Genomic DNA, 27,819 nt, shown 5'->3' on the forward strand with positions numbered 1-27,819 from the left:
TTTAGTGCTGACACTGATATAAATTGAAGCTGTGAAAGAAGGCCTGAGAAGAGGGTGGAAAGAGGGGGAGGTGCTGGACTGAAGGGGAGAATGAAGAGACAGATGCTAGATGAAAGGGAAAGAAGAACGGTGATGGAATGGAAAGAGGAGAGATAAGTGATGATTCTAGGCTAGAGTTTCTCAATGCACCCTTAAGGGTACGTGAGCCGCTTGGAGCACTGTGCGGATCTGTTCCCCTTCTTCCTTAATGTTCCCTGCCGCCGCCAGGGATCCTATGCCCTTCCTGCCCACCCTCCTTCGCTGACGTCTTCTGGGTCAGCAAGGGATCCCAGTTACCTCCTTCCAGGTGGGCTGCTCCTTCCTGCCTTCAGTGGCACTTGTTGCAAGGACACAGGCAGTGGCTCTATGTCCCATTGAAAGTCTCCATTGAGCAGCTGGATTTCATCAGTTGATTTGGCTTTTTCATTATATAACTGCAGTAATTCTCTTTTATGTGGGACATACCAGCCTGCAGGCTTTGGTACTGGACCCTAAGGAAGCACTCTCTGATCATTGGCACTCTGATAGCGTCATCTGGGCACACTGAGTCTGTTACAAAATAATACAGTAGCATAACCCATTATTGGCTCTTCTAATACAGAGGTTGTTTATTGTTTATTTTAATTATTTGATTAAACGCCTTATCGATTCTACAAAGCGTTGTACAGAGTCAAAAAAATTTTTTTTTCATTTAGACAAACAATATTACAATTAATACATACTTTTTTAAAAAAAACAAAAAACTACAGACGAACTATAATACATACAGAGTTGTTATGGACGAACGAACAAAAGACACACATGGTAAAGAGGGAGGAAATACAATTGTTATAGTAAATGGAAGAAACATTAATGGAAAGTACAAAAGGGCAGGGGGAGATGCGGGTACGTGAACCGCTTGGGGGTATGCACTGTGCAGGTCTCCCACCCCCCTTCCTGTTTAATGGCCGCCGGATCCCATGCTTTCCTTCCTGCCTGCTCCCTTCTGCCGAAGCCGACCTGGAAGCTTACCTATGATGTCAGAGGGAAGCCTTCCGGGTCAGCGGGGGATCACAGTTACCTCCTTCCAGGTGGGCTGCTGCTCCTTCCTGCCTTCAGCGGCACTTGTTGCAGGGATGCAGGCAGCCACTGCATGTGGCTGACCCCAAGCCTTCTCTCTGATGTCAGCTCTGGGCAAGTCTGGGGGTGGAGCTTGGGCAGGGATTCTCGGTTGATATTTGTTAGACTTAGGGGGTACTTGGCTTGAAGAAGATGAGAAACACTGTTCTAACATATAGTATTAATGCAACTATTTATGCGAACCCCCCCCCACCCCAAATCCACCAGCCAAGGACCTGCCATAACCGCAGTCTTGTAAATGCAGAAGGGATGCATGTAACTGACAGTTTTCTGTAGGTTATGCATGTAACTTCTTATTCTCTGCCCAGATGTACACGCAACCCCCTTGAATTTATGCACCATGTTGTTTAGTTGCTATGCTGTTGCTTTTACTGGTAATGCAAGTACCGTTTTTCTCAGAAAATAAGCCCTAGCATGATTTGGGGGGTAGGTCTTAATATAAGCCCTAACCCCAAAAATAAGCCCTCTTCCCTGGATTCGGTGGCAGCAGCGCTCTCCCCCCCCCCCCCCGCTGCCTCTGCTGAACCCCCACTGCCCCTCCATCCAGGATGGGAGGGAGGGAAGGATAGAAGCTGAGCAAGGGTTCTGCTGAACAGGGGGATGGATGGAGGGATAAGAACATAAGAAGTTGCCTCTGCCGGGTCAGACCAAAGGTCCATCGTGTCCAGCAGTTTGCACCCGCGGCGGCCCATCAGGTCCATGACCTGTAAGGTGGTCCTTGTCTAAGCCCTTTAATCCCTCTCATATTTTTTTTTTCTATCGATACTCTTTCTATAACCTGCCTCTACCTCTATCTGTATCCCTCAATCCCCTTATCCTTCAGGAATAGAAAAATGCTGCAGAGGGAAGGCACAAGGGGATGGGTGAGAGGGGAGGAAAGATAATGGAAAAGGAAAAGGAAAGAGGAAGAATTGGGGTGAAGGAGAGGAAGGGAGAGAGGATCATGTACATGAAAAAAATAAGCCCTACCAGAAAATAAGACCTAGTGCGTTTTTTGGGCCCATAATGAATATGAGACACTGTTTATTTTCGGGGAAACTCGGTATATAAGCAGCAGTTTTCTACATATTGATGCAGGCGTCCTGTTACAGAATTACCCATTCACAGGATTTGTATTCAGCTACTTAATTTTGGGTTGTTTGTAATAAATGTTTTGAATTTTTATAATAAAGTATAACAAAACACTGATGAAATCAGAACGGCTAGAATATCCAATGACAAAATAATTATAAGCACAAATTAAAAATATATCTTTAATGTATACAATATTTATTTTAGTAGATTGTAAATTCGGAGGTGGGGGGAGAGTGCGCATCTTTCCTTGCCCTGCCTGCCTTATAGTGCTGGGGTGACTCAGATTTGCAAACCAAAAATGTAACTATATATCAAACCAAAACCACTATAGTGCCTTTTTGGGCTTGTAGATCTGTTGTCCCAAAGAACTACATCTCCCCGCATGCAATGGGGCAAGGGTCCTGCCTCTTCAGGTTGACTTGGCAGAAATTGTAGTAAGTGAACAATGTGTTTGTTACTCTGCTGTGAAGGTGTAGGTGGCGTCCCATGATTGTTCCAACTAATACTGTGTGACGTCACAGGCGGTCATTCGGTACCACTCGCGTGACGTCACAGAGCAGCTCCCTCAGCCAATCACATTACGCGCTCGTAGGGGACGCAACTCCCCAAACAGTGTGCAATCCTCACTCAGCAGGATAAACCATTCAAAACAGAACAGACCAACTTGTGACGTTCTTCAATTTTTTTTATTCAAAAACTTTTCTTTTTTCTTATCATTCTTGCTCAAATGCCCGACGGGACCCGTTTCGCCAAACTGGCTTATCAAGGGTTCCAGCAAGGAGCACTTAATTTGGCTTCCTCTTGCAGCCGAGGCAGGAGTTTGGCGAAACGGGTCCCGTCGGGCATTTGAGCAAGAATGATAAGAAAAAAGAAAAGTTTTTGAATAATGAAAATTGAAGAACGTCACAAGTTGGTCTGTTCTGTTTTGAATGGTTTATCCTGCTGAGTGAGGATTGCACACTGTTTGAGTTGTTCATTTTACTTCACTTCCTATCTTCAAGAACCTCTCCTGTGGCGCAACTCCCCCCCTACAACCAGCCTCCTTCCCCTCTCTCACAGGTAGGCGGCAGCAGCGGCACAGAATCGCGCTGGTGTCAGGCCCAGCCCCGCCCCGCTGCCCATTGGCCAGACGACCGCGGCGCGCGGCGCCATTGGTCGTCAGCTTCGCCAGTCAGGGGTCGGGCTGGCGATGGCTTCAATTGGAGCTGCTCCGTAACCCCCGCGGTTTGTCCTCTTGGCGGCTCGCGACCGGAGCTCTTAGAACGCAGGCGGAGGGGCTGAGAGGAGGCGGCCAATCAGCGTCTTCTGGGCCCGTGGCGGCGTGGGGGCGCGGAAGCCCGCGCCATGGGGGACAAAGCAGGAACCCGGTAAGGCCGTGTACGTAGGAGCAGCGGGCGCCGGATGCATCTCGGGGTCCATGGGGGTGGGGGGGTGTGATGGCACATCGAGACTCCCAGGGAGGGACTTGTAAGCACTGTGACATTTCAGGGTTTGCGGGGTGGTTAATTGCACACTGAGCCCAAGTACCAGACAGGCTGTCTATAGGGGATGATTGCATGAGTCCAGCTACCAGACAGAGGACTATAGGTGCTGTGTGCACCGGGAGTTTTGGCTGTCTATAGGAGGATGATTGCATGAGTCCAGTGCTGTGTGCACCGTGAGGTTCTGCTGTCTATAGGGGGATGATTGGATGAGCCCAATGGTGTGTGCATCGTAAGATTCTGCTGTCTATAGGGGGATGATTGCATGAATCCAGCTACCAGACAGGGGACTATAGGTGCTGTGTGCACCGGGAGTTTTGGCTGTCTATAGGAGGATGATTGCATGAGTCCAGTGCTGTGTGCACCGTGAGGTTCTGCTGTCTATAGGGGGATGATTGGATGAGCCCAATGGTGTGTGCATCGTAAGATTCTGCTGTCTATAGGGGGATGATTGCATGAATCCAGCTACCAGACAGGGGACTATAGGTGCTGTGTGCACCGGGAGTTTTGGCTGTCTTTAGGAGGATGATTGCATGAGTCCAGTGCTGTGTGCACCGTGAGGTTCTGCTGTCTATAGGGGGATGATTGGATGAGCCCAATGGTGTGTGCATCGTAAGATTCTGCTGTCTATAGGGGGATGATTGCATGAATCCAGCTACCAGACAGGGGACTATAGGTGCTGTGTGCACCGGGAGTTTTGGCTGTCTATAGGAGGATGATTGCATGAGTCCAGTGCTGTGTGCACCGTGAGGTTCTGCTGTCTATAGGGGGATGATTGGATGAGCCCAATGGTGTGTGCATCGTAAGATTCTGCTGTCTATAGGGGGATGATTGCATGAATCCAGCTACCAGACAGGGGACTATAGGTGCTGTGTGCACCGGGAGTTTTGGCTGTCTTTAGGAGGATGATTGCATGAGTCCAGTGCTGTGTGCACCGTGAAGTTCTGCTGTCTATAGGGGGATGATTGGATGAGCCCAATGGTGTGTGCATCGTAAGATTCTGCTGTCTATAGGGGGATGATTGCATGAATCCAGCTACCAGTCAGGGGACTATAGGTGCTGTGTGCACCGGGAGTTTTGGCTGTCTTTAGGAGGATGATTGCATGAGTCCAGTGCTGTGTGCCCCGTGAGGTTCTGCTGTCTATAGGGGGATGATTGGATGAGCCCAATGGTGTGTGCATCGTAAGATTCTGCTGTCTATAGGGGGATGATTGCATGAATCCAGCTACCAGACAGGGGACTATAGGTGCTGTGTGCACCGGGAGTTTTGGCTGTCTTTAGGAGGATGATTGCATGAGTCCAGTGCTGTGTGCACCATGAGGTTCTGCTGTCTATAGGGGGATGATTGCATGAGTCCAGCTACCAGACAGGGAACTATAGGTGCTGTATGCACCAGGAGTTTCAGCTGTCTGTAGGAGGATGATTGCATGAGCCCAGTGCTGTGTCCACCGTGAGGTTCTGCTGTCTGTTGGGGGATGATTGCATGAGTTCAACTACCAGACAGGGGACTATAGGTACTGTGTGCACCGGGAGTTTCGGCTGTCTATAGGAGGATGATTGCATGAGTCCAGTGCTGTGTCCACCGTGAGGTTCTGCTGTCTATAGGGGGATGATTGCATGAGTCCAGCTACCAGACAGGGAACTATAGGTGCTGTATGCACCAGGAGTTTCAGCTGTCTATAGGAGGATAATTGCATGAATCCAGTGCTGTGTCGACCGTGAGGTTCTGCTGTCTATAGGGGGATGATTGCATGAGCCCAATGGTGTGTGCATCGTAAGATTCTGCTGTCTATAGGGGGATGATTGCATGAATCCAGCTACCAGACAGGGGACTATAGGTGCTGTGTGCACCGGGAGTTTTGTCTGCCTATAGGAGGATGATTGCATGAGTCCAGTGCTGTGTGCACCGTGAGGTTCTGCTGTCTATAGGGGGATGATTGGATGAGCCCAATGGTGTGTGCATCGTAAGATTTTGCTGTCTATAGGGGATGATTGCATGAGTCCAGCTACCAGACAGGGGACTATAGGTGCTGTGTGCACCGGGAGTTTTGGCTGTCTTTAGGAGGATGATTGCATGAGTCCAGTGCTGTGTGCCCCGTGAGGTTCTGCTGTCTATAGGGGGATGATTGGATGAGCCCAATGGTGTGTGCATCGTAAGATTCTGCTGTCTATAGGGGGATGATTGCATGAATCCAGCTACCAGACAGGGGACTATAGGTGCTGTGTGCACCGGGAGTTTTGGCTGTCTATAGGAGGATGATTGCATGAGTCCAGTGCTGTGTGCACCGTGAGGTTCTGCTGTCTATAGGGGGATGATTGGATGAGCCCAATGGTGTGTGCATCGTAAGATTCTGCTGTCTATAGGGGGATGATTGCATGAATCCAGCTACCAGACAGGGGACTATAGGTGCTGTGTGCACCGGGAGTTTTGGCTGTCTATAGGAGGATGATTGCATGAGTCCAGTGCTGTGTGCACCGTGAGGTTCTGCTGTCTATAGGGGGATGATTGGATGAGCCCAATGGTGTGTGCATTGTAAGATTCTGCTGTCTATAGGGGGATGATTGCATGAATCCAGCTACCAGACAGGGGACTATAGGTGCTGTGTGCACCGGGAGTTTCGGCTGTCTATAGGAGGATGATTGCATGAGTCCAGTGCTGTGTGCACCGTGAGGTTCTGCTGTCTATAGGGGGATGATTGGATGAGCCCAATGGTGTGTGCACCGTGAGATTCTGCTGTCTATAGGGGGATGATTGCAATGAGCCCATTGCTGTGTACACCGTGAGATTCTGCTGTCTACAGGGGGATGATTGCAATGAGCCCAGTTCTATGTGCACCGTGAGGTTCTGCTGGCGATAGGAGGAGGATTGCATGAGTCCAGCTACCAGACAGGGGAATATAGGTGCTTTGTGCACCGGGAGTTTTGGCTGTCTATAGGAAGATGATTGCATGAGCCCAATGGTGTGTGCACCGTGAGATTCTGCTGTCTATAGGGGGATGATTGCAATGAGCCCTTGCTGTGTGCACCATGAGGTTCTGCTGTCTATAGGGGATGATTGCATGATCCCATTGCTATGTGCACCGTGAGGTTCTGCTATCTATAGGGGGATGATTGCATGAGTCCATTGCTGTGTGCACTGTGAGATTCTGTTGTCTATAGGGGGAAGATTGCATGAGCCCAGCTACCAGCCAGGGACAATAGGTGCTGTGTGCACCGTGATATTCTGCTGTCTATAAGGGGTTGTTTGCATGAGCCCAGCTACCAGATGAGGACTATATATGTTGTGTTCACCGTGAGATTCTGCTCTCTATAGGGGGATGATTGCATGAACCTAGCTACCAGATGGGGACCTTAGGTGCTGTGAACACTGAGATTCTGTTGTGTATAGGAGAATGATTGCATGAGTCCAATGCTGTGTGCACCATGAGATTCTGTTTTCTATAGGGTGATGATTGCATGAGCCCAGCTACCAGATGGAGACTATATATGCTGTTTTCCATGAGATTCTGCTGTCTATAGGGGATGATTGCATGAACCTAGCTACCAGATGGGGACTATAGGTGTGTGCATTGCAAAATTCTGTTGTCTATGGGGAGATGATTGCATGAGCCAGCTACCAGACAGGGTCTCTGTAGGTACTGTGTGCACCATGAGATTATGTTATCTATAGGGGGATGATTGCATGAGCCCGGTTGCCAGACAGGGACGTTGTAGGTGTTTCATGCATTGTAATGTTCTGGTGTATATAGGGGATGATTGCAAGAGCCAAGCTACCAGACATGGACTCTATAGGAGCTATGTGCAGTGCAAAATTATGAGGTGTATACAGGGAAGATTGTACAGAGACTCCCAGGGGCTCTGTAAGCCTTGTGTGCATTTTGATATCTCTGGGTCCATGTGGTGGTTAATTGTAGGCTTAGCCCAGGTACCGCGGAATTCCTCCCAGGGACTCTATAGGTGCTCTGTGTATCTTTAAGTCTATTTACTGATTATAAACGGAGCCCATCTACCAAACCTAGACTTATAGATTCTGTGTGCACTGTGATATTCTGGGGACTCTAGGGGGACGATTGTATGAACCCAACTACCAGACAGGGACTCTATAGGCATAGCATGCACTGTGACATTCTGGGGTCTATAAGGGAAAGATTGAAATGGTCTCCCAGGGACTCCATAAGCATCGTGTGCACAGTGACATCTCAAGGTCTATAGTGGGGTTGATTGTAGATCGAGCCCAGGTATCAGACAGACTCCTAGGGACTCTATAGCTGTGAAATTCTGGGGACTATAGGGGGAAGACTGTACACAGATTCCTGGGGACTCCGTTAGCACAGTGTGCATAATAACATTTCAGGGTCCATGTAGTGGTTAATTCTAGGTACTGGATTGCCTTTCAGGGACTCTTCTTCACTGTGTGCACAATGACATCCTAAGGTCTGTAGGGGGGATGATTGTAGACCAAGCCCAAAGGCTTTATAGGTGTGCTGCTTTACATTCTGTTTGCAAAGTAACATGCCGGTGTTATAGGGTTGTATGCACTCTGTACTGGATATATTCTTTAAAAAAAAAAAAATTCTTTATTGATTTTCAAAACATCAACCGTGCAAAACACAAATATGTATACTTATAATAAATCAGAAAAAGCACATTCACCTTACATACATACATGAGCAACCATTTTATCCCACCCACCCACCCAATAACTAAACAATAAAATCATAGATTCTTTCAAAAACCTTCCTTATTTAAAATAGTAATGTAAATCCACCCTCCTTCCACCCACCCTGGATGTATATACTCAAAGGGCTAAAATTAAAATAAAAATAATCCCCCTCTCCCACCCTCTCACCCTTCCTTGAATGTGTGTGGAAATAAACATAAATTAAAGTAAAAACAAAGGACAACTATACAGCCTCTTTTGCAGAGTCGCGCTAGCATCTGCGCTGCGCTAACGGCCCCAAAGCCCATAGAGATTTAAAGGGCTTCAGGGCTGTTGCTGTGCGGTTTTGTAAAAGAGTTCAGTAGTGAAGTAATAAAAGATATCAACGGGCCCCAAACCAATTTAAATAAATTACTATGCCCCAACATGTCAGCATTCATTTTTTTCATGCCTATAGCTGGAGCATAAATTCGCCCACCAAAGAGGAAAATTAAGGCAATCATAATTTTTCCAATTACGAGTTACCATCTGCATAGGTATCCCAGTTAAAATTAGAAACTGTCCATGGGTTATAGCGGTCCATGGGGGGCTTAATATGCAATAATGTTCCACATATGACTACTTCATATGTCAATGGAATTGATGATTCCAGTATGGTATTAATCTTCCTCCATACTGGATATATTCTGATGAGCTGTTGGAATGTCTTTTTCGGTGCTATATAGATGTGTCTCGAACATTTTTAGCGCCGGCACACTAAACGGAGCAAATGTTTTTGTGACACATTATAATTGAAATGATAAAATTGCAAAACCAGCAAAAAAATTAAATTTGAGAGTCTTTTGTTTAAAGTTCTTTAAGCTTTGTTTGGATAATTGTAACAATGGTGAAACTAAAGTAGATAGAATAGAATTGCTAATCGGTGTGATGGATGAGCTTGTTTTTGAGTGCAAATTAACTCAAAACGCGGCTCCATAGTTGACAAGCAAACACGCATTTCATCATCCGCCATCTGCAGTCGCTCGTTTTCGATTTCTCTCAGAGCTGAAAATCCAAGTTTGCAAAGATAAGAAGATCCAAACGGTAATAAAGCCATGATTGCTTTGTTGCTCAAGTTAAGATAACTAATGCATAAAAAATTACTTGCCATTAGTTTTCAAGGATTAATCACGTCAAAGAATGATGATTTTCTGGGTGATTGTATCCTTAAACATGCCAACACTCATAATATTGACAGACTCTTTCATACACAACGTATGTGTGTTCTATTGTACTGTATATGTTTGAAGGGAATTTTTTAAAATAAAGTCAAATTCTTGAATTTCTTCAGGGCACACCACTGTTCCACGGCACAGTTTGAGAGACACTAATCTATAGCGATGTTTTCTATTGCAGGGCCAGCGGTTCTGCCATTCAGTCTCAGCTTGGTTCCTTGACTATTCCCCCATAACATGTTTTTCCCCTAACTTTGGGCTAGATCAGGGGTGTCCAATGTCGGTCCTCGAGGGCCGCAGTCCAGTCGGGTTTTCAGGATTTCCCCAATGAATATACATGAGGTCTATTTGCATGCACTGCTTTCATTGTATGCTAATAGATCTCATGCATATTCACTGGGGAAATCCTGAAAACCCGACTGGACTGCGGCCCTCGAGGACCGACATTGGACACCCCTGGGCTAGATTCACTAAGCAAACCAATCGTGTACCGATCAGTTTGCGAGCCCTTTGCGATCCGATTTCCCTCCGACCCGATTCACTAACCTGCGTCCTGATCATCTTCCGATCCACGCATGCAAGTGAGGGGAATCGGCTTGCAAAGCAGGAAGGTTGCGATTTACTACACTTTCTGACTGGCTGGCCGATCGAAAAACAAGCGATTGGTGAGGACCAGTCGCTTGTGCTAAAACCCTGCTCTCTGTCCCGATGCTCCTGCTCTGGCCTCTCTGCTCTCTGCCCTGATTCTCCTGCTCGCCGCCCTGCTCTCTGCCCTGATCTTCTGCACTGTGATCCGAGAAAAAACATGCTCTGGAGCAAAGTGGGATTGATCCCAGTACTATCTGCCACCCCGAATCTCTCCTGCCCTTCCCCGCACTGAGAGCCCATGGTTTTAACCTGCGGGTTTAAAGCGGGTTAAAACCACAGGCTCGCTGGGCTAAAGTAAAGTAAAAGTTAAAAAAAAAAAAAAAAAGTTGCGGTTCATGGCTAGACACATGTGCAAACCATCTACAGATAGTCTGCGCATGCGTCGAGATCGCACACTAGCGATTCGTACAGTCGGAGGGGGGCATTCCTCTGATCACCCTCATTTAAATGTTTCTGTTTTGGGAATTCGTCAGGCCTGCACGGATCAGCCACGGATCGTGAATGAAATGCAGGTTATTGAATCTAGCCCTTTGTCCCAAGACTTGTTCCTGGCACTATATCTGTAGCAGTTGTTCTCTCTCTCCCAGTGCCATGTCGCTCTAAATTTGAACTGTTTTCTTTCCAATCTCCTACACCTTTCTCACAAGACTGAAAGAAATGTGAAGGAATCCAGGTACCGTGCATTTCAAACTTTCTGATCAGTCGTGTGGTGCTGGAAGAAAGTAGAATAACTATTCCAGAGGCCAGTAAGCCTCTGCAGAAAATATAAGGGGGGATTAAAATATTAAGGACCTCTTCTATCAAACTGCGCTAGCAGTTTGTAGCGCCGGTGAGCCACGCTGAATGGCCCGAGCTGCTCCCTACGCTCTTAGAGTTCCTATGAGTGTCGGGAGCAGCGCGGGCCAGTCAGCACGGCTCTCTGACCTAAAAACTGTTAGTGAAGTTTGATAGTAGAGGCTCTAAGTGAAGGATGGTTTGAGGGTAGAGACAGAAAGATTGAGCCTGACTGGTGGAAATAGTGGGTGGAATTGAGACTGCTCATACACTCCTCCCTCCTTATTCGTGGTTTCGACACCTGCGGTTTTGACTATTCACAGATTTTGGTGCTGGGACCCCCCCCCCTAGTGAATCAACCTTACCTGGTGGTCTAGCGGTGACGCGGGGCAGGAGCAATTTTCCTACACTCCTGCCCCTTGCAGAGCCGTCATTGAAAATAGCTGCTGTGAGTTTCTATGGTCTCACGAGACTACAACGGGAACTCACGGCAGCCATTTTCAATGACGGCAGTGCATGGGGCAGGAGTGTAGGAAGATTGCTCCTGCCCCGCGTCACTGCTAGCCCACCAGGTAAGATCCAAGAGGCGGGGGTAGATCAGAGTCGGCCCGAAAGTTATTTGCAAATTTTCCAAATCGCGGAATGGCTCTGCCCCTAACACCCGCAAATACGGAGGGAGGAATATAGTTTGGTTGGAGATGAATGTGTAGTGTAGAGGGACTCCAGGGGAGAATGTATGGGAGGAGATTACAGACTTAGGGAAAGAGAGTGGGGGCAATGGACTCTGTTTTAGTTACATGAGCCACTCTAAATGTGTGTAAGCCTCCAGGCTGACCACATTCTCAGAGGAGGAAGCCACCAAACCAACTATCGCTTTGGAGAGGGAAAGCCCCTTTGCCCAGTGTGCTGTTCATGTGGCTCAGCAAACAATCTTGACTCACTGAGGTTTCTTCCCACCAAAGTGGCTCCCACTTGAAATATAACAAAAATAACTGAACTATCTAATATAATAAAACCCTAGACACGCATGCGCACTCTTACCTGTGTGTTCCGTGATCTCTGATCCATGATCAGTAGGTCTGTGGTGGCAGGAGTGCGCATGTGCGAGTCCCCAGCCTTACAGCACCTACCTACACTCTCGCCAGCAGGACTGGCCACCAGCGCTGGACTCCCTGCTCTCCACAAGATCGTGGTGTCGGCTCCTCTCATGAGCTGCATCAGCGTCGGAGAAGGCTTCCGACGCTGGCGGGGATCGAGAAGAGCCGCGACACCTTTAAACCACGGACGGGCAGGGAAGCACTGACAAAAAAGACTCCAGTCGTGAGCCGCTCAACGGGACCAGGCAGGCAGCCACGTGAGGGAGGGCAACAGAATGAAAAAAAAGGTAATGTGCAGGGAGAAGTTGGGCCTGCCTGCGAGGACACAATAAGGGAAGGGGGGCCCTTGGAGCAGGCTAGACCGCGGGAAGGGAAGGGGGAGAGGCCAAAAGGAGCAGGCCACATCGTGGTAAGAGTAGGGAAGGGGGGTGGGGAAAATGTTGCTACTGCTGCACAGGGACCTGGAGGGGAAAGGAAATACTGCTGCTGCTGCTGCACAGGGAAGTGTGTGTGTGTGTGTGTGAGGGGGGGAATGCTGTTGCTGCTGCACAGGGAAATGCAGGGAAAAAATAACAGACAGCAAGAGAGAGGGAGACAGAAAAAAAAGAAGAAAGACACAGGGGCAGGGAGAGGGACAGAAAGAAAGACAGACTCATATATTCTAGCACCGGTTAATGTAACGGGCTTAAAGACTAGTACAGTGGTACCTTGGAGTACGAACATAATCCGTTCCAGGAGCATGCTTGTAATCCAAAATGCTTGTTTATCAAAGCGAGTTTCCCCATAGGAAATAATGGAAACTCGCTTTGATGCATTCACCCCTCCACGAGAACCGGCATTGCTCCCTCTGAAGGCCCCCCCCTGCGATCCAGAACCCCCCCACGATTGGGCACCCCCCCCGCCATAATCCGGCACTCCCCCGACGCGATTGGGCACCTCCCGCCATGATCTGGCACCCCCCTGCCGCGATCCGGCACCCCCCTCCCGACGCGATTGGGCACCCCTCGCCGCTTCTTACCCTCATCTGGGCACCGGCATGTCCTGTGCTTGGTTCCGGTGCCGGAAAATCGGCCTCCTCTTCTGCTGGGCCTTGAGCATCTGAGCATGCTCAAGGCTCGCAGGCCTTGAGCATGCGGGCCTTGAGCATCTGAGCTTGCTCAAGGCTCGCAGGCCTTGAGCATGCTCAGATGCTTAAGGCCCAGCAGAAGAGGAGGCCGATCTTCGGGCACCGGCACCAAGCACAGGACATGCCGGTGCCAGTGCCCAGATGAAGGTAAGAAGCGGCTGGGGGGGTGCCGGATTGTGGGGGGAGGGTGTCGGATTGCGGGGGGGCGCTCGTAAATCGAGCCATGCTCGGTTTCCGAGGCACCGATTTTGCAAATGTTTTGCTCGTCTTGCAAAACACTCGCAAACCGGTGCACTCGTAAATTGAGGTACCACTGTAGTATAACTGTATAGTAACATCTTAATTACTGAGTAGATCTATAGCAGTGATCTCAAACTTGCGGCCCGCCAGGTACTATTTTGAGGCCCTCGGTATGTTTATCATAATCACAAAAGTAAACTAAAACAATTTCTTGATCATATGTCTCTTTAGCTATAAATGACAATATTATTATTAAGACTTAGCCAAAAGGAAAGATTTATAAACTATAAAGAGTTTTATCTCATGCAAAATTGTCATTTCTTTAATAAAACATTAACTATTTTTTCTGAGGCCCTCCAAGTACCCACAATCCCTGCAAAGGGTTGGAGTTGGAGACCACTGATCTATAGGGTTGCTTCTGTAGGTGCTGTTTGTAACATCTTAGGTACTGATAGACCCTAAGGATCTATAAGAATAGTTTTGTAGATCTGAGGTAGGGTTGTGATGCTGTGTGTACACCAAATATATATATATATATATATATATATATATATATATATATATATATAAACTGCTATAGGTCCTGCCTGTACAGTAATAGTGGGTACTGGATTCATCCCAGGACCCACAGGGGCAGTGCTTTTACGTGCATGCTATCCAGTAACACTGGGTGCTTTTTTCCAAATTCTTGATTAACTAAATTTCTGTATAGCACATTATTCTTGTATTTTCCCCATAGCATAAACTTTTGTTAACCGCATTGAACTAAGGGTTATGTGGTCTAGAAATTTTCTATTATGTTATCTATGCGAGTGCTTTTGTAGGCGCTGTGTGCTTAGTAACAGGGGTACTGGACAGACCATGGGGCATTGGGATGCTGTATATACAGTAACACCACTGAAGATGTTTAATAAGTGCTGTCTGTACAGTCTTACTAGGTATACAGTATGGGACTCATACAGGACCACTGCTGTACTGGAGTAACGGTGTGTTATCTTTATTAGAGAGTTGCATGGGGGCAGAAACCTTACCCATCTCCAGTGGACTCTAACCCGAACCTATCTGTACTCGCTGAGATCCATCCCTATTCCTCTATTTCCACTTGTACCTACAGGAGTTGACGCAATTATTTACTTGTTCACAGCCCTCTGGTTCCTCTCAACCCCAACAGCCTCCTGGGGTTTTTGGGGGGGATGGTATTGAACCAATGAGTGTTCTAAACCTTGTTTTGGAGTTGCCAGAGATTTTGACTATACTCCTGCAGGAATCTCCTAGCAGTTTTTTCCATACCCTGAGGAATCCTGTGGGGATCCGTGGGATTCCCACAATCCCCATTCCCACACTGCTCTCTAATCTGTGTCTTATGCCTTGCGCTAAGTTTGATGGTGGCTGCTATATTTTTCTCTATCACTTAAGTTTGTAAACTGGGGTCAGTTGTACCCGAACCTGAAGGGCTTTGATCAGTGTCTCGTCAACGTTTTCTGCCGCGTCTACTGGGTCTCTGAGCATACACGGACGTCGACCGGTGACATCATCACATCAATGGCCGTGCATGCTCAGAGGCCCTTTAGGTGCGGCTTTGAGCTCAGGGGCCTTCCAAAACCCGGACAAACTGCCAGGTTTTGGAAATCCCTCCGCCACTGGAAGTGGGGGCGGAGAGGCGCCGGTGCCGGCAGTGACCGACTCATCTTTCACGGCACACCTGGAATCTTGCGGTGCATGGTTTGTGATACACTGGCTTAGATGTACAAGACCATAGTGAGGACTGTGCAGTGAGAAGTGACTGGAGAAAGTGTGTTTTGGAAAGGCCAGGGAATGCTTTTTGGCGGTGGTGCCCCTCCCCCACCCTCACCCTGTCCACTCCTTCCCTTCCCGCGTACCTTTTAAAAGTTTGCGGTGTGAACAGCAAACCCCAACCTGCTGCTTGCGCCAGCGTTGGCTCTTCCTCTGATGTCATCAATTTATTTCCCCTCCCCCCCTCTTATATAAAACAAATTTTATTTCAATTTTAACCTTGGATTACAATATATATATTTTGTCTAATTTGTGTACTGATAAAACTGTAGAATTTTAGATTGTAAGCCGCCCTGAAGGGTTACCAATGGAACGAGATAGTAAGGTTTTAATAAACTTGGAAACTTCCTAGGCGTGGGTCCAGGAAGTGACGTTGGAAGAAGAGTCGACGCTGGCAGCAGGGTGGGGTTGCTGCTCGCGCCACAAACGTTAAAAAGGTACAGGGGAGGGAAGCGGCGCACCTATGGTAGTGAGGCGGAGGGCAGGGAAGGGGGGGGGGGGCGGAGAGATAGACGATTACTGGCACCCCCACCAAGAGGGCGCCCGGGGCAGATTGCCGCCTCCCCCCTTAGTACGCCACTGCCCTTTGGTATGTTGTGATATATTTTGGTGGATACATTTCTGTGCTGACCCATCTAGGCCTAAAGCTCAAGAGATTCATATTGTACACCAGTGGTCTCCAACCCAAACCCTTTGCAGGGCCACATTTTGGATTTGCAGGTACTTGAAGGACCTCAGAAAAAGATAGTCAATGTCTTATTAAAGAAATGACAGTTTTGCATGAGGTAAAACTCTTTATAGTTTATAAATCTTTCCTTTTGGCTAAGGGCTCCTTTTACAAAGGTGCGTTAGGGCCTTAGCGTGCGGAATAGTGCACGCTAAAATGCCGCGGGCACTAGCCGCTACCGCCTCCTCTTGAGCAGGCGGTAGTTTTTCGGCTAGTGCGCGCTAAAAATACTAGCGCACCTTTGTAAAAGGAGCCTTAGGTCTTAATAACAGTATTGCCATTTTGTCAAGGCTGGATTAGTGCAACTCAGTGTATTTGGGTCTTTCAAAGGTCAATGTGCAGAGACTTCAATTAATACAGAACACTGCAGCTAAACTTATCTTTGGTAAGAGTAAATTCGATCACGTAAGCCCTCTTCTCAAGGAATTACATTGGTTTCCAGTGTATCTCAGAATTCAATTTAAGTGCATTTGTATTGCATTTAAAATCCTATTTGGCATTTTTGCCATTTTGATTCCTTTAGACTGGAATGTTCATAGATCTATTTCATCTTGCCAGAAGTTCTCAAAAATTAAAACTTACATTTCCCTCTCTCAGTGGTAAAAAAAAAAAAAAGAACCTTTAAGAGATTTAGTCATTCTTTTGCTTTTAAATTAACCGAATTCTGGACTGCTTTACCGCTTACATTAAGAAGTTTAGGTTCTTTTGCTTTATTCCAGAAAGTTCTGAAAACTTTTTTGTTGGCTAAACATTTTGGAAATTAACTATTTCAGTCTACTTTTCCTTGTCAAATTTATGTATTATGTTTTACATTATTGTTAACCGAGTCAAACTCCTCTTGATTGATGACTTGGTCTATAAAACTAAGTTTTAGTTTAGTTTTAGTTTCTAATCTAATCTAATCTAATCTAAATCTTGGGTTTATATACCGCATCATCTCCGCAGATGGAGCTCGACACGGTTTACATGGTTAATTTATAAACATACCGAGGGCCTCAAGTTTAAGACTACTGTTGTACAGTATTGTATTTTAAAAATTGTATCCACAGTTCCCTAACTTTTCTGTCTACTTAGAGCCCATTTCTGGGCTGTAGCTGGTTTCTAGTCCCTAGCCCAGTCTAAAAGGACCTTGAAAAGCAAGTAAAGTGCTTTTCTGTGTCTCTTACGAATCTGTCCCATTGCTGACATGGTACTGTCAAACTTTTCTGGCTGGGGCAGCTCTTCCCCCCCCGATCCTCCCTCATCTGACAGCCGTTCATACACGTCCCATCCTTCTAGCTTCTCAATTTCCTGCCGCTTCCCCTGAAAGAGGGTGTACGGCCCATGTCAATGTGAGATAATGCATTTCACTAGAATTTGTGTATTCATATTGACATCGCTCTGCACGCACAGAGAACTTTTGTGTATGATGTCATGTGTTTCCCTAGCCTGCGGATTTCATTTACATATGTTTCTCAATGTCTGTCTGTATTCTTGGGCTTAGCGTGCATATCCCTGCTGTCAGCTCAAGAGCTTGTGTGGATGTTTTTTGTATCACATTTCTATTTTTGTGCTGTTTTGCTGCAGTAATTTGCTTGTTTGCCTTCCATGGCACGGCTTGTTGTTTTGATACTATTTCCAATGCCCGGGGCTTATGGCTCATATCTGGCACTTCTCTCCAGTGGCTGGGATGGATTGTGTACTCTGAGAAAGTTTTTTTTTTTTTTTGGGGGGGGGGAGAGACGGGGAGGGTGTTGGAGCGTGAGGTTGCTTACTGTATCAGTGAAGTGCGATGATCGGAGAGGGGCGATCTACTTTCATTCAGTATTTCTGTGGTCGGAGGACACCCCAGCAAGGGTAGGCTGTAGCCCAGGTTCAGGTTTATTTCATTTGATTAATCACTTGATAATATCTTTCGAAGTGTAGTGCAATAAACATAAAACAGAGGACTCACAATGTCTAAAAAGAACTCCGGTGCCATAACAGAAAAGAAAAGTCAAGATATTGCCTACCCATCATGTCTCCTGGCCTCGCCGTATAGTCCCAAACCAAGTATGTGGCCACGCAAGCGGCAGTAAAAGGGTTAAAAATAACTTAAAATGCTTCCTGGGAAAAATGTGTTTTTAATAATTTCCTAAAGGAAAACAAGGGAGATTCTGAATGCAAATAAACTGGAAGCTGGTTCCAAAGTTCAGGGCCTGACACACTGAATATCGACTTTCGATAAGTAGTTGGTATATAGGACTTAGGCCAGCACATAGATTTTACAGAGAAGCTGAATACCTTCACCTGCTAGTTCAGAGACTGTGACCGAAGCAAGACAAACCACTGGCCTACTTCTGCTCCGTCAGTGTTTTATCAGTGGTGCACTGAAGTGAAACAACTGGGACTTGTTATGTGTTCCAGCTTGGAGCCTTAACTGGGGCATGCTGGACCTTTTAGTCAACTTGGTAGCCAAACATTCTGGTGACCACCAACCAGTGGCATAGTAAGGAGGGTGCATGGGTTTGGTCTGCCCTGGGCACGGTCTTCCTAAGGGCATGGCGGCACTCCTCCTCCTCTCTGCCCCCCCCCCCCGCTCACTTGCTCACCCACCCGCTGGCTCTCCGCTCCTCATAAGAATATAAGAATTGCCGCTGCTAGGTCAGACCAGTGGTTCATCGTGCCCAGCAATCCGCTCACGCGGCGCCTTGGGTCAAAGACCCATGCCCTAACTGAGTCTAGCCTTACCTGTGTACGTTCTGGTTCAGCAGGAACTTAGCTAACCTTTTCTTGAATCCCTGGAGGTGCTTTCCCCTTGCCGCCCGTGCCCCTTGTCTTCCCACGTACCTTTTTGGCGCTCTCTCTGACGCCGCTTCTGGGACTCGCGCCTAGGAAGTGACATCAAAGTGGAGCCGGCACCAACGTGGGTAGCATGCTATTCATGCCGGAGAAGTTTAAAAGGTTCGGCGAAAGGGAAGGGGGCACCACCGCCTCGTGTGCCGCTCACCCTTACTACGCCACTGCCACAAACCTAGGGTTACCAGCCGTCCGGATTTACCCGGCCATGTCCTCTTTTTAGAGGACATGTCCAGACAGGCTTTTCAAAACCCGGCACTTTGCCTCTAATTATCGACCAGTTGCTAATATACCTTTCCTGGCCAAATTCACTGAGAAAATTGTTTTTCGCCAAATTTCAGATTTCATTGAACGAACAAAAGTCTTGCATCCAAATGAGACTGGATTCTGTCAGCATCACTTCACTGAATTATTTACTCATTGGGTTGACCACTAAGATCCTTTACCATCTTGACCACCATCAGTCTGTTCTTCTCATTTTGTTAGACCTTTCATCAGCATTTGACACAATAGATCATAAACTTCTCCTGTCACGTTTATAAGACATAGGAATCACAGACCAAGTTTTGGACTAGTTTTCTTCATTTTTTACTGATCTGTCTTCCAAGGTTGTCTTCAATACAACATCCTCAGATTCCATAACAACAGAATATGGAATCCCACAAGGCTTGATTTTGTTTCCTTTACTATTTAATGTTTTCCTAGCCCATCTTTTAACTTTAGGACACTCTATTGGTTTCACAACGTTCGCTTACGCAGATGACATTCAATTAGTTCATCCAAATGATTTAAATAATGCAAACAAAATAATCATAGAAACATAGAAGATGACGGCAGAAAAGGGCTACAGCCCATCAAGTCTGCCCACTCTTCTTACCCACCCCCTGTCTATGCCCTAATGACCCAATTTCCTTAACTTGACCCTCGTAGGGATCCCACATGGGTATCCCATTTATTCTTAAAGTCTGGCACGCTGTCTGCCTCGATCACCTGCACTGGAAGCTTGTTCCAATGATCAACCACTCTCTCTGTGAAGAAATACTTTCTGGTGTCGCCATGAAATTTTCCGCCCCCGAGTTTGAGCGGGTGCCCTCTTGTGGCCGAGGGTCCCTTGAGAAAGAAAATATCATCTTCCACTTCGACAAAATCTAGAACAAATTAATGTTTGGCTTGAATCACATATGCTCTCTTTGAACGTCGATAAGTCCAAACTAATGATTTTCCCCATCAAAGACGGACTCTCCCTTCAAACTTCCCTTAAGCTCAAAACTCAACCTATCAAAGTGGTATCTTAATTAAAGTTACGAGGAGTCACATTTGATAGTAAATTCACATACCATTTACATATCTGCACAGTAGTTCAACGTTGCTTTTATCGTTTGCGTATGATAAGATCTCTATCTAAACTGTTAGAACCTGCTTCCCTGAACATTTTGATTCACTCTCTTGTGATCTCATGTATTCAAAGGCACAACAAAAAAGGAAATAAGAAGACTTCAATTAGTACAAAATACTGCTGTAAAAATTTTATTTAATGCAAAAAATTATGATCATGTCACCCCTCTTTTACGTAAAGCTCACTGGTTGCCTACACAACACAGAATTACTAGAGAAAACAACCAGCCAGAATTAATTAATAACCTACTTCTCCCTTACAATCTTACAAGGACTTTACGATCTACAGCTCAAAACCTTCTCACTATCCCATCACTGAAACATATAAATACATTAAAGTCTGCAATTTTTTTAAGTTAGCGCCCCCTCTCTTTGGAAAAACTTACACTAACAGACTTTAAGTCGAAATTAAAGACATTTCTCTTTCTTGACGCTTTTGAAACCTAACTGTCCTTTTAAGGAAGACCTAGGACCTAGAAGGATTCTTAATATCTGCCCCCCTCCCTATAGTTATTTTCCCTTACATGTTTTCTTGTCTTTACAAGTTGTAGTTCTAGCCCTTCTTTCCCTCTTGTCTCTGTTTGTAAATTTTTTTTTTTTTAGTCTTTTAAAGTTAGTAATTGCCCTAGTGTTGTTGTTGTGTGTTTTTAAACTGTATTTTAGTTAATAGACGGTTTTAACATTTTTGTACACCGCCTAGAAGGTTTGACTAGGCTGTATAAGAAATTTTAAATAAACTTGAAACTCCTTCCCCCCTACCCGAGGCCACCAGCGCTGCCTACTCCACCCCATCTCACCACATCTCCAAAAGACCCTCCCATCCCCGAGGCCACTGGTGCGCTTCTACATCCCCCCCCTGCGAACCGGCATCGTCCCCCCTCGCGAACGCCTGCCCGCCCAAACTGAAGCCTTACCCCCATCTGGCACCGGCACGCAGCATCAACCCACAGAGGTGCCAGTACCCGAAGTTCGTGCTGCTTGCTGGACTGGGCTTTGAGCATCGGTGCATGCTCAAGGCCATCTGGCTCCTGCCTCTCTCCGAGATTCTCAGAGAGAACGAGAGCCAGAAGACCTTGAGCATGCGCAGATGCTCAAGGCCAAGTCCAGCAAGCAGCACGATCTTCCGGCACCGACACCGGCACCTCCTGTGGTTTGATGCTGCGTGCCGGTGCCAGATGGGAGTAAGGCTTCAATTTGGGCGGGCGGGCGTTTGCGAGGGGGGCGGCGATACCGGTTAGCGGGCGGGGGCACGATGACGGTTCGTGGACGGGGGGGGGCTCGCAAATCGAGTCAATGCTCGGTTTGTGATTCATGATTTGTGAAAATGTTTTGCTTGTCTTGCAAAACACTCGCAAACCGCGTTACTCGCAAACCGAGGTTTGACTGTATATGAAAAATGAATGGACAAAAAATGGTGTTACAATTAGTACTATTATGGGGACGGGGTCTGACCCGCGACATAGCCTGTGTTTTGGATTTTGGCCCCTTAATGTGATTGAGTTTGACACCCCTGGTGTAGGTGCTACAACTGAAAAGATATTTTTTCGAGTGGTATAGTATTCTGTTTGGTGCATGGAGGGTATTGTAAGAAGGTGGATCGAAGCAACCTTAAGGTAGTATATATGGTGTCAAAAATCTACCGATTAATGCTGGAGAATAATCGGATTTGTACCTTAAAATGTAATCCAGTGAGCTACTGAATTAAGACATCAAATCTAAGCATTCAAATCCAGATGTTCTCCATGAAAGTCAATATACAATACTCAGGGTGCTCATATTAGTGTAATAATAGCACAAACAGGTACAGAAGGAATGTACCAGGACTGAAAAAATTGATCAGATGCCACCTAAAATTGACTGGTGCCCCACTCCTCTGCCTGACTTCATGTAGATAGTGGTGTGTGTCAGGAATTTGGAGGTGGAGAGTGTGTGTTCCTTTTACAGACCTTTCTGAGTGTTTTAGGACAGTTGTGTGTGGGTGGAACAGGGCTTCCTTTTTTTGTTCGAGAGCAGATATGTTGTAGGGAAAAATAAGGAAGTGGTAAATATGTTCTTATCTAGCTGACTGCCCACTCCCTCTTCAGTTATCTTTGCTCACTGTGTAATGGTCAGGAAGTAGCAGAAAATGTGTGACTTGTAGGTTGGGTTTTCAGGCTGCAAATTTCAGGGTTTGCAAGGAGAACGTAGGAGTGGGGGAGAAGGGCTGCAGATAGTGGGGTCTGCAAGGATCATCCCTAGGTCTTGTAAGTTCAGTTCCTGTAGCAAGAGTTTGCAGATGGCGGCGTTTACAGGAATCCCAGAATACTTCTGCTTTGTGGCTGGCAGTGGCATTGTATCGGTGTTGTAACGTGGCATACAGTCGGACGCACATCCTGCTTGATAAAAGCAATAGCGCACTTGTTTAATCGCGCTACAGAAAAGTACAGGAGGTGCCGATTGTTCTGAAGAAGTCAGGTTGTCTTTCCTACCCAGAGAGCTTGTTCTTTCGTTTTCACCATAGCATCTTTGATGTTATGGATTTTTTTTTCCAATGAAATGATGCAGGGCTCCAGATATCCAGCTCAGAGCTGCGGTGCTCCCCAGCAGTGGAGCATTGTCTAGTGTGTGATGAGGGACCCTGGATGTGCAGCAAGTCTTTGACTCGCAGATATATAACCTCCTCTGATCCATGATATAGAGCCTGCAGTCACCAGCCAGCCATGTGGACCTTAGCACCATCACCACCTGTGCTTCATGTGGCTGGCTGGTAGCTGCTCTCTTTGTGGTGTCCTATCATGCTGGGACACCATCACAATATGTATATACTCAGATCTGAATGTTTAAAACGCCCACAAGCTGAACAAAAAGCCTGAAAACAGTTGCAGAGAGATGTGTGAATGCTGTCACGCACCAGAGGGGTAGCGTGACGGCTGTTCAGGCTTTCCTGCATTATGGGCCAATTCTCCGGCTGATTCTCCAGCAGCAACCGATGCGCTATCAAGTTCGCATGCAAATGATTTGCATGCAAACACGACCGATCAATCGCTCAGTGAGCGATTGACACATGCGTATTGCCCTAATAGCAGGAACAGGGGAAGCATCCTCCTGTCACTGCTGTTAGGACTTTTTTTTTTTTTTTAAATGGCACAGATATTGTGTGTGTGTGTGTGCGTGTTACTCTCCCACAATCTGTCCCATTAAAAAAAAAAACCCCTCATGCCAGGCACCCCCCCCAGCCACCGTCCTCCCCCCAAACCCCACAAAAATGGCAGGAGGTATGCAGAACTCCCCAGAGCCACTGCCCCCTGAACCCCTCCAAAATGGCAGGAAGGATGCCCACTCCCTCCTGCCACCGGATGCCCCTTGCACCCTAAACCTCCCCGTACCTTTTTAAAACGTTGGAAACAGGAAGCCAACACTCAGGTTATTGATTTGGGCCCACCTGTCTAAATGACGGGCCTTCCCTTCCTCAGTGCATCATATGATGTACAAGGAGAGGCAAAAGGCCCTGATTGGTTCAGATGCCTAAGACCCATCCCAAGGGGTGGGGCCTTAAGCACCTCCATCTGTATGCAGGATACTGAGGAAGGAGTCTAAGGCCCCGACTGGTCAAGCCAATCGGGGCTTAGTCTCCTCCCTCAGTAAAGGGAATGGGCATCCCTCTTACCATTTTTGGTGGGTTCATTGGGGGGGCAGTGGCTTCAGGGTGCCTGGCACAGGGGGGGACCATGGCACCTGGGGTGTTCTGCATGTCCTGCCATTTGTTTTGTATTTGCGGGGATAGTGGCTTGGGGGTGCAAGGCTCGGGGGGGGGCGCCTTTGTCGGGGGTTATTGGGAAAGGTCATTATTGGTGGTGGGGTACTTTTTTTTTTTTTCTTTTATGGAACAGATATTTTGCATGTATAACACATGCAAAACATCTGCCATTGAAGAAAAAAGAAAAACAAAACAAAACGTAGGACACAGTTACCACTAAGATATTAAAGAATTGAGCCTCAAAAACATCTAACCCACGTCCAATCTTTTATAGACAAAAAATGGGTTACAAAGATCTAATCTAATCTAAACCTTAGGTTTGTATACCGCATCATCTCTACATTCGTAAAGCTCGACACGGTTAACAAGAGTTAGGGTAGAAAGGAACTCCAGTGGAGGGAAGAGGCAAAATGAAGAGAAATCTTTTTGTACAAGTCTATCATGAATTTTTCAGTCATTATAACTTATTAAATATACAATTTTTCGAACGTTATCCTCAATGACTTTACCTCTATCAAACTTTCTCATATTTTCCCTTTCAGCATCTAAATTTTTAAATAGGTGGTGGGCATATCATAACAATGGATATGCCAGATCTTAGGACCTCTTCTGATTTATATATCATTTCAAGTCCCCATTCTGTATTTTAGTTTTATTCCATAATCATTTATGCCCACCGCTACCTACCAAACCCTAACATATTCTCTTTATCTTTTAATGATGCCTAAACCTTTAATTATTGTATATCAAAAATATTGCAGATAAAAATCCTTTGAACATGTCCTGTGACTAAAGAAATCCTTAACACAAAAGGCAACACTTATCTTGGTGGATCCTACCACAATCAACGTTGATATGCAACTACAGACTCCCGACGCCCCTATTTTTTTGTGTCTGGGCGTTTCAATCCAAAACAGATCTTCCACGGGGGATTTCAAATAGTATGTGCTGCCTCTCCGAAAAGCTATTTGTGGAATTACACCATCATTTCTTCTCAAAAGTAAGAGTATTATTCTGCACAGTTACCGACAGGTCTAGATAAATCGGTTTTTACGTTCGCTAAAACCCCATTTTTTTTTAATAGCCCAGCGATGTTAGTGCATCAATTTACTTGGCTATTTTGCAAGGGGTTTTAGCCAATTTACATGGTTGGATCGGAAAATGGTCGATCGAGGGAGGAAAAACACACGGTGGGTTGCTTTGTGAATCGGGTCGGTAACAGCGATCGTCGCTAAAGCTGTGATAACAGGTTTAGCGACAATCGCTGACTTTAGTGCCATCCCTCAGTAAGTCTCAGTGCTGCTCATGTGATAGGGCTGGGAGGTGGGTGTATGTGTACCGATACCTAGTTACTTTTCAGACCCATTCCAATCACCTTCTCCCTTTCTTCTCTTGCCCTCTACTACACTTGGTCGATGCTTCCCCCTTCCACTTTTTTTTTTATCTCTGTCATAAAGTCACATGCATAAGGGCTGCTCACCAGGAGGATCCTGGGATACTGGAAGCCTAGCTGTTATATTCTGGTGGGGACAGGGAGGGCAAGTGCTGGAATAGATGTTTAGATGTGTTCTCGCGTGCATGCTGCTATGGTTTCACTCATGTGCAAGTCTGCACACAGTTCTGCCTGACCCTCTGTTTTTGCACAGGCATTCGTTCATCTCTGGATGTGAATGCCAGGCTGAAGCTTGGATGTGCTCCCCAAGTCTGGGATTTCCACTCATTGTCCAGGCACTTCCTTCTCTGCAGGGTCAGAAGCAGCTGAGAGCAGGAAGGGAAACATCTGTGCTCCTGTCTGGTTCTTACCAGGAAACCATCCTGCTTAGCCTCTTCACCCTTACCTCAGTCTGGCTTTCATCAGGGAGCCATCTTGCATAGCCTCTCTCGACTTCTGATATGCCTCCTGGCAGCTTGAACTTTCAGTTGCCATTCATCAGAGGTTCCCTCTATTTTTATTTTTTTTAATAACCTCATCCCACATGCCCTTCCCACCCCACCCAAAAGACAAAGAAATAGTATTTCAACAAAAGAAATATCTTTCTAAGATGCAATCCTTTATTAAAAACCTGACGTGGCCATGCTTTGCCTTCAGGCTATGTCAGGGGTACAGTGATACATCAAATCCCAGTGTCTAAATGCTCTTATGCTGTATTTCTGTGCAAGGAACATTATAGTAACATAACATAAGAACATAAGCAATGCCTCTGCTGGGTCAGACCAAGTAGATGACTGCAGATAAAGACCCGAAAGGTCCATCTAGTCTGCCCAACCTGATTCAGTCTAAAAATTTGTTGGGGGGGGGGGGGTTATTCTTCTCCTTAGCTATTTCTGGGCAAGAATCTAAAGCTCTGCCCAGTACTGTTCTTAGGTTCCAGCTACTGAAAAGTTCTTTTTTATTATATAGACTTACAAAAAACAAAAGGAATTGACCCCAAAATATCCACAAAGAAGAAATTCCAGCGAAAACCAAAAAAAACTCTGGAGTGACGATGTTCCTAAATGGACTTTATTTGAAAGTGTCAAAGTTCCAAAGGTACACTGAAATCATCCATATAAAAGCCTTAAAGGACCTAGTCCGCTAGGGATACAGAACCCAACACGGTCTGCGTTTCGACAAAGTCTTCTTCAGGGGTCCCTGGGGGTCCTATAAAGGTGAATACGTGGGAAACAGCTGTGTGGTGAGCCGGAAATGAGACACAATTGTTTCCCACGTATTCACCTTTATAGGACCCCCAGGGACCCCTAAAGAAGACTTTTTGTCGAAACGCAGACCGTGTTGGGTCCTGTATCCCTAGCGGACTAGGTCCTTTAAGGCTTTTATGTGGATGATTTCTTTTTATGTGGATGAAATTATTTTATGTGGATGAGTTCAGTGTACCTTTGGAACTTTGACACTTTCAAATAAAGTCCATTTAGGATCATCGTCATTCCACAGAGTTTTTTTGGTCTTATATAGACTTACACCGAAAAGCATTACAATTCAACACATTACAAAGTCACAGCAGCAAATATCATACAAATAATACAAACATAAACTGACACTTCACTATCCCCACACCAAACTTGTACATATGAAAACTAAACAGCCCCAAACCCTGTACACAAAGTGACTAGAAACCCCCCTTCCCCCAGCAATAAACAAACATAAATACAAAAACTCTGTTAAAACAAAAACTCAAACACTCATCCACAGTAGACGCCACTGCTGTTCACTCCTTCTTTTTCTCGTTGCTTCTGCAACTTGGCACACTGCCTGCACCACATCCATCGCCACTGTGTCCGGTGCCAGCTGTCGCTGCCTCAGCGACATCTGGCAACGTGCCATCCAAATGAAATACTTCAGTATGGACAAAATAATAAAAAAAGTTTCAACATACACCCTCTTCCCCCCATCACCCCCATAAACCCAATCCGCATAACTCAGACTTTCAAACAAATTCACCTGAAACCCCAAATCCCTGGCCACCCCTCCTCCCCACCTCAACTGAAAAAGGGACAAAAACACAAAAAATGTTCCATTGTCTCTAACACTCCCTGGCACTCCCCCCTTGGACACTCCCTGTCAGCCACAGGTCTACACTTCAGATTCGCCTGGACACACATCTTGCCGTGCAGTGCCAGCCATGCCAAATCGAAGTACTTAGGGGGCAAGTACATAACGGAGTGCCTGCTGTTGACATATCCCCGGCAATCCTTCAGCAGAGGTTCCACCACATAACACTAGTGCAGCACTCTTTCCATCCATTTCTTCTCTCCCCTCCACCACTTCATCCACCGTTACCCTCCAACTCCTAACTAAACGGGCCATGTCCGCCTGACCCGGCACCTCTGCCAAAACACCCACCACCCGCTTCTTCCCTATTTCTACTCCACGTCTGAAC

The 27,819-nt window shown here is 46.4% G+C and overlaps 1 protein-coding gene across 1 annotated transcript in view; it reads left to right on the forward strand.

Annotated features, from left to right (window-relative positions):
- Positions 1 to 3,375: 3,375 nt before the first annotated feature.
- ARRB2 (arrestin beta 2) overlaps positions 3,376 to 27,819 on the forward strand; it is an 86,778-nt gene continuing 62,334 nt past the window's right edge. The window contains exon 1 of the mRNA XM_033924266.1: positions 3,376 to 3,599. Coding sequence (XP_033780157.1) covers positions 3,577 to 3,599 — 23 coding nt within the window. The 5' untranslated portion in view covers positions 3,376 to 3,576. The remainder of the gene's footprint in view (positions 3,600 to 27,819) is intronic.

The sequence above is a fragment of the Geotrypetes seraphini genome, chromosome 16 (genome assembly GCF_902459505.1).
Source record: "Geotrypetes seraphini chromosome 16, aGeoSer1.1, whole genome shotgun sequence".
In the NCBI taxonomy this organism is placed as follows: Eukaryota; Metazoa; Chordata; class Amphibia; order Gymnophiona; family Dermophiidae; genus Geotrypetes; species Geotrypetes seraphini.